General features: G+C 29.8%; 1 protein-coding gene across 2 annotated transcripts; it reads right to left on the reverse strand.

Annotated features, from left to right (window-relative positions):
• Positions 1-4,680: 4,680 nt before the first annotated feature.
• On the reverse strand, positions 4,681-9,332 carry LOC101488373 (peroxisome biogenesis protein 16). 2 transcript variants are annotated; one of them, XR_012163865.1, is made up of 9 exons: positions 9,170-9,332; positions 8,632-8,713; positions 7,346-7,403; positions 6,601-6,817; positions 6,247-6,509; positions 5,637-5,905; positions 5,457-5,535; positions 5,252-5,313; positions 4,681-5,086 (listed from the first exon to the last, which is right to left on the reverse strand). XR_012163865.1 is itself a non-coding variant. In XM_004510833.4 (9 exons), the coding sequence occupies exons 2-9, from the start codon at positions 8,698-8,700 to the stop codon at positions 5,025-5,027; spliced, it is 1,068 nt and encodes a 355-aa protein (XP_004510890.1). In that variant the 5' UTR covers positions 8,701-8,713; positions 9,170-9,330; the 3' UTR covers positions 4,681-5,024. The 2 variants fall into 2 exon arrangements, 1 of the variants encoding a protein (XP_004510890.1); XM_004510833.4 differs by having other exon boundaries at positions 5,457-5,524; positions 9,170-9,330.
• Positions 9,333-15,139: the final 5,807 nt, after the last annotated feature.

Genomic DNA, 15,139 nt, shown 5'->3' on the forward strand with positions numbered 1-15,139 from the left:
TCAACTTCGTTTTAATTCCATTTTAATTTTCATTAATATGTGCTATTCAACTTAAATTTTGTATTCAATTTTAAATGCGACATTCATTAATTTCAAAATTCAAATGTACCATATAAATTTTTGTTTTGATTAACTTTTTTAAAGAAAAATAAGTTTCAAATGTTAAAATAAGACCGGTACAATCAAACATTTCATAAGTCCATGACAAATTATCAAATCAAAACTTTAATTTTAAAATAACAAATTAATTTCTTTCATATATGATTATTGTTTAAGAATAATGTAAAATGAACGATTTTTAATCTCAACTATCTGCGACAAAAATTATTGGTGTTTTTATATCAATAATAGATGGTCTACGGCGGTTTTGAATACATGTTGTCGTACCCTATTTTGTTTAACCAATTAAAAAATTTAAAAAAAAATAGTAAGTCATAATAATGTGTTTAGTTTTATATATTTGTCATCTCTTTTTATTGTATTAAAAAATTTTCAAAAAAAATCAAAGTAAGACTCATAAATCTAGTCCAATAATTGAATTCACATTTTCATTGATGTTTTAACAAAGTGTTGAATTTACATCATAAAATACAATTAAATAAAAGATAAAAAGTAACAATAACTAACAAATAAATAAAAATAATGTTTTTCGTAGAAATAGAATGGCTGTATTGGTCTCCCTCCTCCACATTTTCAGTTTTCATGTTTTCCTCTTTTCCAATCTTCATGAACTTTTCACACTATTAAAAAGTAGAAGTCTCATCTTCACCAACTTTGCACTCCACCAAAAAGTAGAAGTCGCATTTTCACTTATCACTCTATAACTTCTGCATAATAATTAAAAAATCAAAGCTTATTTTTATCTGATGGATAAAAAGATTCATCATTTTAGTATATAAATTGAGAGCAAAAAATCAAACAATAGAGTATTATTTTTTTTAGAAAAAAGAAAAACATACAAAATGAGGAATTTTTCTAGATACAAAAAACAAAGAAGAAAATGTAAAGAGACAAAGAAAACCACCATCTTCTTCGTCAAATCCATTGATAACCAAAAACAAATCCAAACTCTTTTTAATTAATAACACAACCTATAAAAATCAAATTACAAAAACCTAAAAAAATATAAAGAGTTAGAGAGAGCATGAGTCACACATCACCACCTTCATCGTCCTTTGCAAATCCTCTTTGAAACCATCATCAAATCGACCTCCTATGAGCCACCACCACAAGCCCTACCGTCAAAGTATCCACACAGCCACCTCCGTCAACTTCGACCCCCGACGAATCACCACTGCGGGCAACTTCTCTTTTTATGGATTTTTTTTTCTTTTGTTGTTTGTTCTCTCTCACTATTAACAATCAAACTAACTTTTCTCTCTATTGAAAATTTGTTTTTAGTCTCCACCCCCTCTATTCTTTTCTATTTCTACTTTTAGGATTACTTTGTTTTGTTTTATATTTTCTTTTTTTTTTCTTTTTAATTATATATTAAAGTTAGATTTTGGGTTCTAAACCCATTTGTTTTTCTTTTGCTCCATGATTTTAATATTCATTTTTAACACACATCCAACTTTTATTTATTTATTAAGTTTTTTAACAAATATTAACTTTTAAATAGTTATAAAATTTATTTTTATAGATAAATTAATCTAAAATTAACTTTTAATTTTGATTAATTATATGTGATATCTTTTTAATATTTGAATTATTAAGACACAAGTTGTACCACTTGGTGGTTTTAAAACTCCATTTTATAACCAAAATAAGAAAAAAAAAATTAAACTGATTAACTAGATGACACATATTTTTTCTTCTTGAGTTTTTGAAATACAAGTTGTACAACCTGATAGTCTTAAAATTCATCTTTTTAGGTTGCGAGGTCCGCTTCCGCAATGGTAGATAAAATGGTTATTTTAGATTAGAGATTGCATAGAATTAAAACAAAACATTTTGATATTTCAAAATTATGATTTGTGTTTAGAAATAAATTGTAACGAATAGACATGTAAACTAAATGTTGGTTTGTTAGCATATGCATGTTGTTATAGAAGTAGAAAATATTTGTACGGTCGACCTCTCTTGAGTTTTTTAAATTGTTCGTCGAATTCGTTTTTTAAATGTTATGCGTTTTGTACTTTATATTTAAGAAAGAATATGTTCCATTAATAGTAATAGTAGATTAATTTCTATGCATGGAGGTTCTAAATTTTTTTTCACATTTTTAATTAAAATATATTAAATAGATATTTTAACAACTACTTTAAAAAGTAGTATGAGTAATTCGATTGGACGCATTTGAATAAAATTTTTACTCTATCATACATATTTATATATTTTATTTTTAATTATCATACTATATTAGAATTTTTCAAAAATGTTTTTCAAGTAAAAAATTTATGTGCACGGGTGCCTACAAAATTTCTTAAGACTTACTTCACACCTATCCCCTACATGGCAAGCTCTCCATGGTTCTTTGCAATTTCAAATAAAAAATGAAAAGCAACCATTTAATTTTAAAAAATTGAAGTAAATGAGTCAATAAATTATGAGAATTTGAATTTTGAACATTCTAAAACTCCTCACACCCTATTGAACCAAAGGCATCACAATGAATTAGTCATTGTTTAAATTCAGTTTCAAATTAATGTTTTCATTACCGAAGTAAATTAATTAATGCTATGTACAATAATACAATGTTAACTCCGGTAAAAAAGAAGTAGTATATGTAACGATTCCCATAACAATTTCCATTGATGTGTCATTATTAATTCATATTTGAATATGTCCAATATCAGTTTTTTTTTTTTCTTTCTTATTTAACAATAACCGTAAGTAAAGGACCTAATATATTTTCTATCTTTTTTTTGTTTTTGGTTTGAGGTATAACCATTTGTTGCAGAAAGTATTTCATTTTGCAAAGTATGGGTATTGTTACCATTTGTATTGGAATGGAGACTTATTTGGAATTGTAGGTAGTATTTTGAATTGGATTTATATATTGTATTTTGCACAATAGGTTTTTAATATGTGAATTTTATTTTATTTATTTATTACGGAATCAAAATATATCTCATGATATGCATAAATTAGTGTCATAGTAACAATCTTAGCAAAAACATATTTAGTTGGTGCCATAGAAATAGAAATTTCCTTACCCTTTTTTTTTTACTAGTGATAATAACTTCAATAATTTTTAAACAAACTAGAACTTGAATGAGTAAAATTCAAATATAAGTTTTGAATAATCTAAAGCTACACACAACGTTGATAGTATAGAAGGTTATTATTTTAATATCAGTATATTTTATTTTAAAGCACTTAATAAAAATATTGGTATGTTCTTCTATTGGTTGAATATTTTTGGGTTCATCTCAAGTGTGTGTTCATACTAAATATCAATTATTCTATGTTCTTATGTAATATTGATATTTTTCATACGTAATTAAAATATATTTTCCTATACACTATATGTTGATAGTATGTACTTTATTATGTACTAAATTTATTTATATTTTTTATTTATAGCTACAAAAGATATTTTTAACTGTTGTAATTTTCATTATCTACTACTATTACTAATTGTTTATCTCAATCTCTGGTAGTTGATATCAATCAATTATTATACATTTGTCAACCACTAACAATTTCACAATCTCAAATTAGTTCTTACTATTTCAATAGATGTTATTTCTAATATTATTTTAGAAAGATTGTTATTCCCTGCCACGGGTGCTTATACTAGTTATATATAATAATAAAGGAAAAAACAGAGGGTGACGTGGACTTTGTGCCCATGAAACAAAGCGGAAGGTCTAATGATAATGTTTTATTTTGTAAAATGTTTAAATTAATTATAAAAGCGAAAGAAAATTAATATATTTACTTTTACAAAGTACTTTTTAAGCAATTACCTTTACAATAAACACAATCTTTTTTTCTGTAAAATGCTTAAAATTATATACTTTGAAATATTCCAACTGAAAGTTAATTTTTAAGTATTATTTTCAAATATTTCATCCTATTTAATATTGGTTGAAGATATTCAAAGAATAGGGGGAAAATAAATACTAAATTAATTTGAGATTCCTTCAGAATATGCAAAAAAAAAAAAAAAGTTTTTGAAAAAGAAATTCTTGATTTTTTAAATTATATTTAGGTGACACTTACAATTTATCTACTATCGGTTCCTTACATTAACACAGACAGTGGGACATAATTCACAATTTCACATCCTTGTAAAATATGAGTCAATTTTTATCAAGTGAACCAACCTTATACTTCAATATATTGTACAAATTGAATTAATGTTAGAATAAACTCAAGAAATTAACTTTTGAATGAATTTCTTTTTTTTTTTTTATTAACATCCACTATTTTCCCAAAAATGTTTTTGTTTTAAAGTCCATATTAAGTGCACCGATTAACTAATGACTAAATTAAAATATTTGTGCACCACGCAACAGTAATATGTAAAGATGGTGAATATAGCTTTTTTTTTCTTTCTTTTTTTTTGCTGTAGGGTAATATAGCATATATTCTTGGCAGAAATGTATGTAATCTTTGCAGCATCACTTGCAAACATAAAGACACAGCTATCCTTTAGATAACTATTATTTATTCACCTTCTTTTGGTGAATAGATAGCATATTGCATCATACGTTTTTTTGCACACAAAGATGCAATGAATGACATAAGCTTAATGTTTTTCTTTTTAAAATGTGTTTAGTTCATGTAAATATGTGTCTAAAAAAATACAATTTTTTTAATATAGTAAACACTGACTTTCCAATTGATGCTAAGAACCTAAAGTGTAACAAAATCTCCCAATTTATATCCAATTGTTGATAGTGGAGCTATCCTTGCAAACAATTTGTACCACACTTGCTTGCTTGTTTCTTGTTTTTCAAATTTGATATCTTTTCATCATTAAAAAATCAGGAACAGAAGTTAGTGTGGCAGCATAGTGATAATATCTTCCTCCAATTTTGGAGGGCGATGAGGTCTTTCTTTTGGATTTTGTATCATGAACCTGACATGTAAGTGTACCGCGTTTGAGCTCCGATAGTAAGCTCGACAATTTTGGCTGCAACTTAATATTATGAAAAACTTAGTCGAATCTTTATGACATGGATCAAATATATAATATATTAAAAAAAACATAAAATTTTAAAAGTAATCTCTACCAAGATAAAATGATGACAAGAAACTAATAAGGTAACAAAAGGAATTAGATAAATATCAAGTTCACCTGTAAGAAATCCTATGACAGGTATAGGTTCCAAGACTTTCTCGGTGCTTTCGAGTTTTCGCCTAAAAAATTATGCGGCGAATTTTTAGTATCATTTGTTTTCCTACTTAGAAGTAGCATATTGCAAAAAGTGAAGTCTAAAAGAAAGTGAAAGGAAGTTTAAAAAAACTAAGGGAAGAATGTGAAATTAATCAATCAATGTTACCTAGTATATTTGCTGAAAAATGGATCTCTCATTAGGTAAAGAACAAATAACAGCTTCCGCCGTTTAACCTGAAACAAAACTATTTTGGCATTAACTCTCAATATAGCATATTCAATCAAGAAGGCGAGTAAACTGAGAACATCTTATGAAGTATGCTTCTGAGTTTCAAGAAACACAAACCTCATCATTTTCGGGGGCAGAAAGATGAATCATTTTTTCATTTTTACCGGCCACTGTTGTTGTAACAAGTGAGAGAACACTGTTTGATACGCAATCAAAAGCCAGTGAAAGGAACCAAGGGGTCCATGATCGAACACCGTATTTTCGGATAAATAAAACATAAACAAGTGGTCTAGTAATAAATAGAACTTCTCCAATCAAAAACAAAGCTCCACGAAGACCCTTTTTCTCCACAATGGTGGAAAGTGTAGGTTTGACTACCCTTGAAGCTGTAATAATGCATTGAGTAAGAGTATTAGTGGAGAACATCGTAGTTAAGCACTTATAGCATGAATGTTTATCATGTAAGCACTTATGAATAAGCTATTTCTATAACAAAAGATAAAATAAAATTCAAATGTTTCCATATAAGCTCAAAGTTATTGTCATAAGTTATCTTGAAGAGCTTACCGAAATAAGCTGAAAACAGATTATGGACATGTCATAAGCTATTTCTATAAGCTCTCTCAAACAGTCTCTCAAGTGCTTAATCACTAGATAAATTCAAACAAGTCAATCCAAACAGGCCCATAATCAAACTAGCGGTAAAAGTATCTTTAAAATAGTTTACCAGCGGGCTCCATGATTGCTTGTTGGTGTTGAACCCGACGTAACCACATTGGATCTGACAGTGTCCTGGCTTTTTCTCCAAATTGACTTAAAGCAGACAGCGCTCTTCCTTCAAGATTCCACGGGTGAAGCCCTTTGGGGTTTACAGCCATTTGATGTTGTGAAGTAGAACCATCTGAATCCATTACATCGTTAGATGTCTCCCCTCCATGTAACAGCATTTTATATCCACTCTTTCGAAACAAAGATAACCGAACCAGTACCCTGAGTTAGAGTCACTCAAGATAATAAGAAAAACCGATCGATGACTACATATATATAATGACATCATAGTGAATTATATTGTGCTGCTTACTTGGTTGCTTCGGTAATGGCAAGGAAATTCCATTTCTTATCGTCGCCATAGTAGTGTTGTGCGACAACTTCAACTAACGTTTCCAGATCCTTTAATGCGGATAAGCATAATGGATAAGGAAATGAATGAGGCTCCACAGAGCCTGTAATATTTTGGTTAGGAGTAGTATCAATTATATGTTCATTGATAGCTGTGATGATTCCGAGAATGGTTGTCACTACATGAAATCATGGAAATTTTCAGTAAGGTACGAATTTCTATAGTAGGAGAAAAATAATTAAAAATATTGATAAAGAGTATAAGACAATTGGAACTAGTTTCAATTAAAAAAGAAATGTAGGTAACCTAATATGGCTCGGATATTTGCAATAGAAACTTAGGCAATTTTGTCAAATAGCAGCTATAGCAGCGCTATAACGCTATAACATTGCGGAATTTGAACATATTGCTATTATTCCACGATTTACTATTTAGTGCAAAGTGTTGTCAAGTAATGGCAGTAGATGCACTATGGCTCTGCAGTGTGGCATAATTTAAACAAACTGCTATTTTTTGCAATCAACAACACTGGATCTAGAAAGGCAAAAGGCTCAGCCAAATCATTCTTTTTCTAGTTGGCACTTACAAGATTAACATGAATAAACAAATAGTTGTTGATAGAAGCTTCTATTTTGTGCCAACATGGTCTTATACTACTTTTTAACTCGAAAAGAAGTAGCCAAAAGTTACCAAAAATTCACAAAACCTGCTTCTGGTCCAATTTCTGATTCAGAGAACCGTTCCGGAAGAAGCCATGTCAATCCCTGTCCACCATTTCAATCCACCAATAAGATGACAAATAATGTACAAATGTCTATTTAAAACAATGTTTCAACTTTCAACAATGTGCTCCATAATAGACTTGTATAAAAAAACAGACAATAACAACCACAGGAAACTGAGTGTTTGATTTGTTTTTGAAATCCATTTTAGTCTATGTGTTTTCATTAACAATAATTACGAAGCGCCAGATTTTACATTTTATGAAGGAACTGGCAAAATCATGATTATTATCACTCAATAGACGTAGGATAGATAGACAGTTGTAGTTATGTTCATTATGAAATTGTTACTATGTTAGTTATGTTCATTATAATTTGTTATAAGCTGGGAAGTTTGTTAGGGTGGAGTTCTCATATAAAATAAGCAATGCATCACTTCATCAATATCAATGAATTCAATACGAAACCAACTCTTCTGATTTGATTAGGATTAGGACAACCCACAGTGCATCATTCTTATGTGCTCTCTCTTACAGAAGTATCACACAATAGCACATAATGCACACAACAGCCAAAACAAAAATCATTTCAGAATCATAAATATCTTCTACTTTCTGTTTGTTATAAGCTAGTTAGTTTGTTGTCCATGAGGTGTCAGCTCACTGGTAAGAATTTAACCTTCAAAACCTCAAGAGATATAGTTCAAATCTCTTCGGAGAAGGTTGTAAAAATGATCATTAGTGTCACTTTAATTAATAATATAGTTAGTTTATTATTATAAAGGATTATGCTCCACTTCTTGTTTCATTATACCATACATATCCAATTTCAATGAATTTAATATGAAACCTCCCATACTATTAGGATGTTTTACCATCCAATTATAAATTCAATAGGCAGAAATATCCAAAACTATATCGAACAACAAAAATTCATTTCAGAATCACCATTTTCCTCTAATTTTAAGGTTACTTAATTGCAATTATAAATATTGCAACAAATAAGCAATAACAACTACTACCAACACAAAAGTCGATGAAAGATTAGCCTAGTGGAAAGAGTGTTAAAAACAAGATTCAAATTTCGATCATTGCTACTGACATTTCCCATTCTGGTAACAAATTAACCACAAACAATTCTCTATAAACAAAAAAAACTAACAACAACACTAAAGCATGACCTTCCTAAAAAATTAACTTTGGCAGGTAAATTTTCAACAACAAAATTATCATATTAAAATTAAAATACTAATAATTAACAAGAAGCTTACATTGGCCAAAGACTCCAAGGAGTGCACATAGTCTTTGTTCTCTCTAACCCATCTCTTATAAGCTTCCATAGCTTCAGAAACTCTAAAAATAATACAAAATTAAAAAAATAAAAACAACATATTGACGAAGCCAGTGCCGGTCCTAAGATATTTGATGCCCTGGGCGAACTATAAAAATGAAACCTTGTGATCATTATATTTTTTTTTCTTGCAAAAACATCAATAATTTATTCATTATAATCAAGATTCTTAAAAAAAATCATTTGCATGTCACGATTTCAAGGCTACAGCGCAAAAACCACATAAATCAATCTCAAATAAGAGAAAAAAAATCAAGTCACAGTTTTTGAAAAAAATCCCTTCTCCTCATTCACAAAATACGCACGATGTTTGAAAAAAATCAACATAGAAATAAAATAATTCAATGAAACAACACACCAAAAAAAAAAATCAAAACTAAAATGTTCAAAATGAGAATCAAAACAACCATTGAAACAACATAAAATAAGAATAAATAAGAGAGTAAATAGAAACGAACCAGAATTAAACGATTGAGAAAGAAGGAAGGAAGGTGCCGGGTTGCCGGAAAACGGTGCCGGAAGGTCGGTGGTCTTGAGTGATGGCAAATTCAGGATGGATTTCGAGTTTTGGGTGAAAGGCTAGATGGCATAGTAAGAAACGATACTTTATATGGTTTTATTTTATTTTAATAGAAATCTGTTTCAAATTAAGGGAAAAAATCATTTCAACGATTTTATATGAAGATGTTTTATTTTTTTAAAATTTAATTATAGTTGTGATTTCTATATTATTATTAAATTAATAATTATATTTTAAAAGTGACACAATTTTGATCATTATTTGAATTTTTTAACTAAAAATTGATATATTTTAAACGACATAATATACAATTCTATTATTAACACACAATGTTAAACGATGTAAAATATAATTTTCATATCCTTCGTATTATATAGAATTATCTAGATGTATTAATTACAAGATAAATGTACCGTGTACTCCTATTATTTTACCTCTCACCCTCCAATTTTTATTAATGACCATTGTACCCTTATTTATGTTATATAAAATTATAAAAAAAAAATTTACCACTCCCTTTTCTCACCCCCACTTTCGAAAGTTATCAAAAATTTCTTAATATTCGGAAGTTTCAAAATTATTAAAAGTGAGTTTTTTTTTTAATTTATTCGGAACTTTTGTTAAATTGAAAACCTTCGAAATGTAATTTTACAGAAAAAAAAAAAAAAATTTCGAAACTTTAGATGAATCTGAAAGTTTCGAAGTTAACATTTCCAGAAAGTTTCAAAAGTTTCTATCAATTTGAAACTTCTGAAACACAAACATTCGGAAGTTTCGATACATCTGAAAGTTCCGAAACGAAAATTTCCAGAACTTTTGAAAGTTTGGATGAATGTGAAAGTTCTGAAACACATATCCTTCGAAAATTACAAAAGTTCGAAGTAAGTCAGTTTCGAAAGTTTTCAAAACATTCGAAATTTTTTATTTTTTTTTAAATTTATTATTATATAAATTTATTACTATTTTTGAAATTAGGTATGAGTAGAGTTGAGGTTCCTGCTTCAAGAAAGAGTATAGATTCTACAAAAAAATTCATCACCGATAAGATATTATTATTACTGATAATCCATCAACGATAAATTTTTTATTATAAGCATATATTTGATGCTTTATTTGAAACATATTTTATAGGTATTTCCTTCTCGAGAAACTGTATTTGAATGGGCCAAAACCATTGGAAGGCAAAATGAAATTTTAATTATTACCATTCGATCAGATAAAGCAACCGGAAAGAGGGGAAAAAAAGACAAATTGATTTTGGGATGTGAAAGAGGTGGAAGATATAAATCAAAATCAAAATCAACAGTAACTTGTTCTCTTAAGGAAAATTGTGTGTTTATTCTCAGATGTATACCGTTAAATGTCAATGAATGATGGAAAATTAGTGTTCGTTGTGGAACACACAATCATGATCTACTTGATACTGTAACCGGTCATTCTTATTTGGGGGGTTTAAATGAAGAAGAGAGAAAATTTGTCAATGACATGACAAAGTATAAGCTTACACACAAATTCATTTTAAATGCTTTGAAAGAGAGAAATAAAACTAATCTCACAATTCCAAGTCAATATATATAAAGCAATGAGTATTATCGATCATCATTGAGAGGTTCGTACACAGAAATGCAGCATCTGTTGAAGTTAATACAACAAGAGAATTATGTGTATTGGATAAGAAGACGGGATAATTCATATGTTTTGAGAGATATATTTTGGACGCATACTGATTGTATAAAGTTGTTAAACACGTTTCATTTTATTTTGATATGTGATAGCACATACAAAACAAATAGATATCGGTTACCACTACTTGAAATTTTCGGTGTCACATCTACTAGTTTGGCATTTTCGGTTGGGTTTGCTTATTTGGAGCAAGAGCAACAAGATAACTTCATTTGGGCATTTGAAAAGGTACAAAAGTTGTTCAAACCGGATACTTTAATTTCTAAAGTTATTGTGACTGATAGAGATCTTGCCATGATTAATGCGATTAGTGTTGTGTTTCCTACTTCAATACATTTGCTATGTCGTTTTCATATTAAAAAAAATGTTGGGGCAAGATGCAAACAATATGTGAAAAAGGATAGACAAGAAGAAGTAATGGATTTATGAAAAAAAATTATATATTCGACTAGTGTGGAGGAGTATTATCATTACTTGCAACATTTTGAGCTAGTGTGTGCCGATATTATTCTTTTTGTTGATTATGTGAAAGATTCATGGTTAACACCTTATAAAGAAAGATTTGTCAATGTTTGGATCAATAGAGTGATGCATTTGGAGAACACAACATCTAACAGATATTTTTAAATTTGTGTTATGATTTGTTTTGTTTTAGAAAATATGATTTACTAGTTTATGTGATTTATTTTAATTTGTATTATTTAATTTATTTGTAGAGTTGAGTTTGCTCATTGGAGATTGAAAAATATGCTGCAAACTAGTTTTGGTGATTTGTATAAAAGTTGGGATGCTATGAATATGATGTTGAAGAACCAAATATGTATCATTCAATCTTCTTTTTAGAAAACCATCAAGGATGTTGAGCACTGGTATAATTCACCATTTTTTCAAAGTCTACATCACTGTGTATCAAGGAAATGTTTTAAAAAAATTGACAAACAGTTGCAAAGAGTGAAGATTGTAGGTACTGACAAAACAAAATGTGGTTGCTCAATCAGAACAACTCATGGATTACTATGTGCTTGTGAGTTGGCAAAGTTGCAGATATCTAGTAATGTTATCACTTTAGGTATCATTCATGTTTTTTGGAGAAAGTTAAGCCTTGAGAATGAATTGGGGGATGAAGAATCTTTATCAGATTATGACTTTTCAGAAGAGTTAGAAGCAATGAAAGCATACATGAAGAAACACGATATTGTAAGTCAAATGATATTCAGGACTAAGGTGCGTGAAGTTGTATTTTCACATACGACATCAATACTTGCACCACCAGAGAATGTGAGAACCAAGGGAGCTAGTAAAAAAAAAGAATTTGATGCCTCTCAAGAATGTTGATGCCTCTCAAGAATTTGCAAAGCAACCATCTCAACGTTCTGCAAGGAAACCATCTCAATCATCAAAATATTCTGCAATGCAACCATTTTACATACATTTTCCTACTCTTATACATCTGTATATTGGGGAGATAATAGATGTTGTGGCTGATGGAAATTGTGGGTTTCGCGCAATTGCAGCATTGTTAGGTTGGACTGAAGAATCTTGGCTTTTAGTTCGAACACAATTGGATAAAGAGATTCGTCTACATCAAGACCTTTATGCCAATGTGTTCGATGGCAGTGTTGAATCAGTGTGAAACTCATTGAAAATATCAGGATTGGGTGCTCAAGGAAAAGATAAGTGGATGTCTATACCAGACTTGGGTTACGTGATAGCAACACTATATAATGTCATATTGGTGTCTTTGTCTTGTAATCTGAATATCACATTCTTTCCGCTAAACAAAGCAACATCGAAAAAATGTTTACTAGCAATTGGATTCGTCAATGAAAATCATTGGGTACAAGCAAAATTTATTGGTATTTATGAAATTATTTTTTTAGGATATTAGTGTTGTTTATTAAATTAATGTTTAATATTTTCTTGTTCAGATCAAATTGAAGTCTGATTGTCCTTTGCTACCTACCTCACAAAAATGGAAAGAATATTGTAGTGAATGTGCAAAGACATGAGAAATAGCTTGTGCAGCACGTATGAAGCATTGGGAACACGTTGATTCATCATTTAACAAATCATCTTGTATTTCATTAAGTAAGGATTATAATATATCTTGTATTTCATTAAATGAAGATTATAATTTAATATCTTGTATTTCATTACGTTTTATCTTTTATGTTTCATTAGGGATTAACTCAAAATAAATGCATATTAACTCAAAATATAATTTCATAAATAACACAAAAGATTACATAACACAATCGCTAATCTTCGTACATAACACAAGCATACATAACACAATTGCTAATCTTCGTACATAACAAAAGCATACATAACACAATCACTAATCTTCGTACAAGAGGCTTAACTCACTTAATATGGTATGAATTTCACTAAATGGAGTTACCAAATTTATGGCCCTACGTACAAGCTCAGCTGCTCTACGGCCTTGCTCCGATAGACCAGCATGTGTAGCAGCAACATGTGTAGAAGATGATGGACTAGCATGTGTAGCAGCAATAGTATGTGGACTCGAAAGTGAAACAGTGGATGGAGGGAGAATAAGAGGATGTGAAACACTAATATACCATGCATAGTAGTCTGCAGCGACCTCTTCAGGAAAAGTCGCAACATGATATAGTCTCTGAAAGGCCGCTACAGCTGATTTCATAGTAGTCTGTCAGACCTAATCTATACTGTTCAACATCGGAGGAACGTCACGCAGAATGCACTGAATACGACCAAAATGTCGAAGACATCGCTCTGAAAAATATGGGACTGAGACTCCACCACATCGAAGATATCCAGAAAACATAGAAATCGATACAAACGGATACTTAGCTCGATCATCATCATATGGTGTAAACACTACATCCTCGAGCAACAACGCATATTTGCAGAAATCTATATGCCATCAATAGAATCGTATTTGCAAAAATCTATATGCCACCACCACTTTGTGACCACCTTCCTCTTTTCCTCTTATGCAAATCTCATCTCTTTTTCGGTCCAACAAGTTCACTTTTGAGACCGCCACCTTCCCTCCTCTTTTTCGGTCATCTTTGAGTTTATCTATAGAGTTGAACTCTAGATATGTTATCTCTTTCATATAAACTATCTGTTGGTCCGATTTGTTTCACGTTATGGACACCTTTTTCGGACCACCCTCTTTTCTATCGCGAGTATGAGTTTTTCGATCACATTTTTGTAGAACAAAAAATACAAGAAATATGATGTTTGAATTGTGTTTTCTGATTAAAAACTTTTTTGTATGGTTATACTAAGGTAAAGAAAGTATAATAGAGAAACACAATCAATTTATCCTAGCTAACACGGTAGCTACGTCAAGCCCCTTCAATCTGAATGATTTAATCCACTAGTTCACCATGGAATCAAATTTATACTTGAACACCTGTTAGTCACAATAATAGTGTTCAATCTTCTAGTTTAGTACAATCAAGTTGTTGAGGAAAACATACACGATTAGGTTAGGTTGAAAACTAAAGGTTTTGGCCTTTATCTGAATTAGCTCTTGCGGAGAGTATTTACAAATATGTTATTTCATAACTTTTTTCTCAGCCCTAAAGTGAAATAGGATGATAATGACCAAGAGGGCATATATACTTATAGCTTATATGTTTCATGTTATTTTCCTTTGAAGGATGCATGTCCTATTATAGAAAACAATTAGTGTTTTTGACCATTGTCCTAATTGCAATAAATCAACATAATTTATGAAGTTTCGTATCATATACTTTGAGATTGATTTTCCATAGAAACTTTCCAAAACTAATTTTGTAATTGATTTAGCATATCTTGTTTAAAATAGTTGGAAAATAGAGGATACGATGGTCAGAGCATGTCTTAATTTAAACAAGTAGCAGATTCAAGGTGGTTATCAAAGGATGCACAAATGCTTTGTCTCATCCGAGGCTTTGACTTTTATCAGAGTTTTGACTTCTTCAAAGTGTTGACTTCTTTTAGAGGATACATAATAACTGAGAGTCACATGATCAGACTTTTTATGTGATTAATTAGAGGCAAAGTCAATCACTTGCTTGTCACGCTTTGAGAGGCAGACAAACAGACGTTATTGTCGCGTTGACTTCTTTTTTTTACAGAAAGCATAATAAATTATTGTCGCATTATATATATATATATATATATATATATATATATATATATATATATATATATATATATATATATATATTTTTTAAATATAAATAAA

This window comes from Cicer arietinum, chromosome 7, assembly GCF_000331145.2.
Source record: "Cicer arietinum cultivar CDC Frontier isolate Library 1 chromosome 7, Cicar.CDCFrontier_v2.0, whole genome shotgun sequence".
In the NCBI taxonomy this organism is placed as follows: Eukaryota; Viridiplantae; Streptophyta; class Magnoliopsida; order Fabales; family Fabaceae; genus Cicer; species Cicer arietinum.

Coding starts and splice junctions, on each gene's coding strand:
- LOC101488373 (XM_004510833.4), bottom strand. CDS start 8,700: ATGGAAGCTTATAAGAGATGGGTTAGAGAGAACAAAGACTATGTGCAC. Junction 5,906..6,246: donor AGCAATCATGGAGCCCGCTG/GTAAACTATTTT, acceptor GCATTATTACAG/CTTCAAGGGTAGTCAAACCT. Junction 5,314..5,456: donor TTTTTCAGCAAATATACTAG/GTAACATTGATT, acceptor ATAATTTTTTAG/GCGAAAACTCGAAAGCACCG.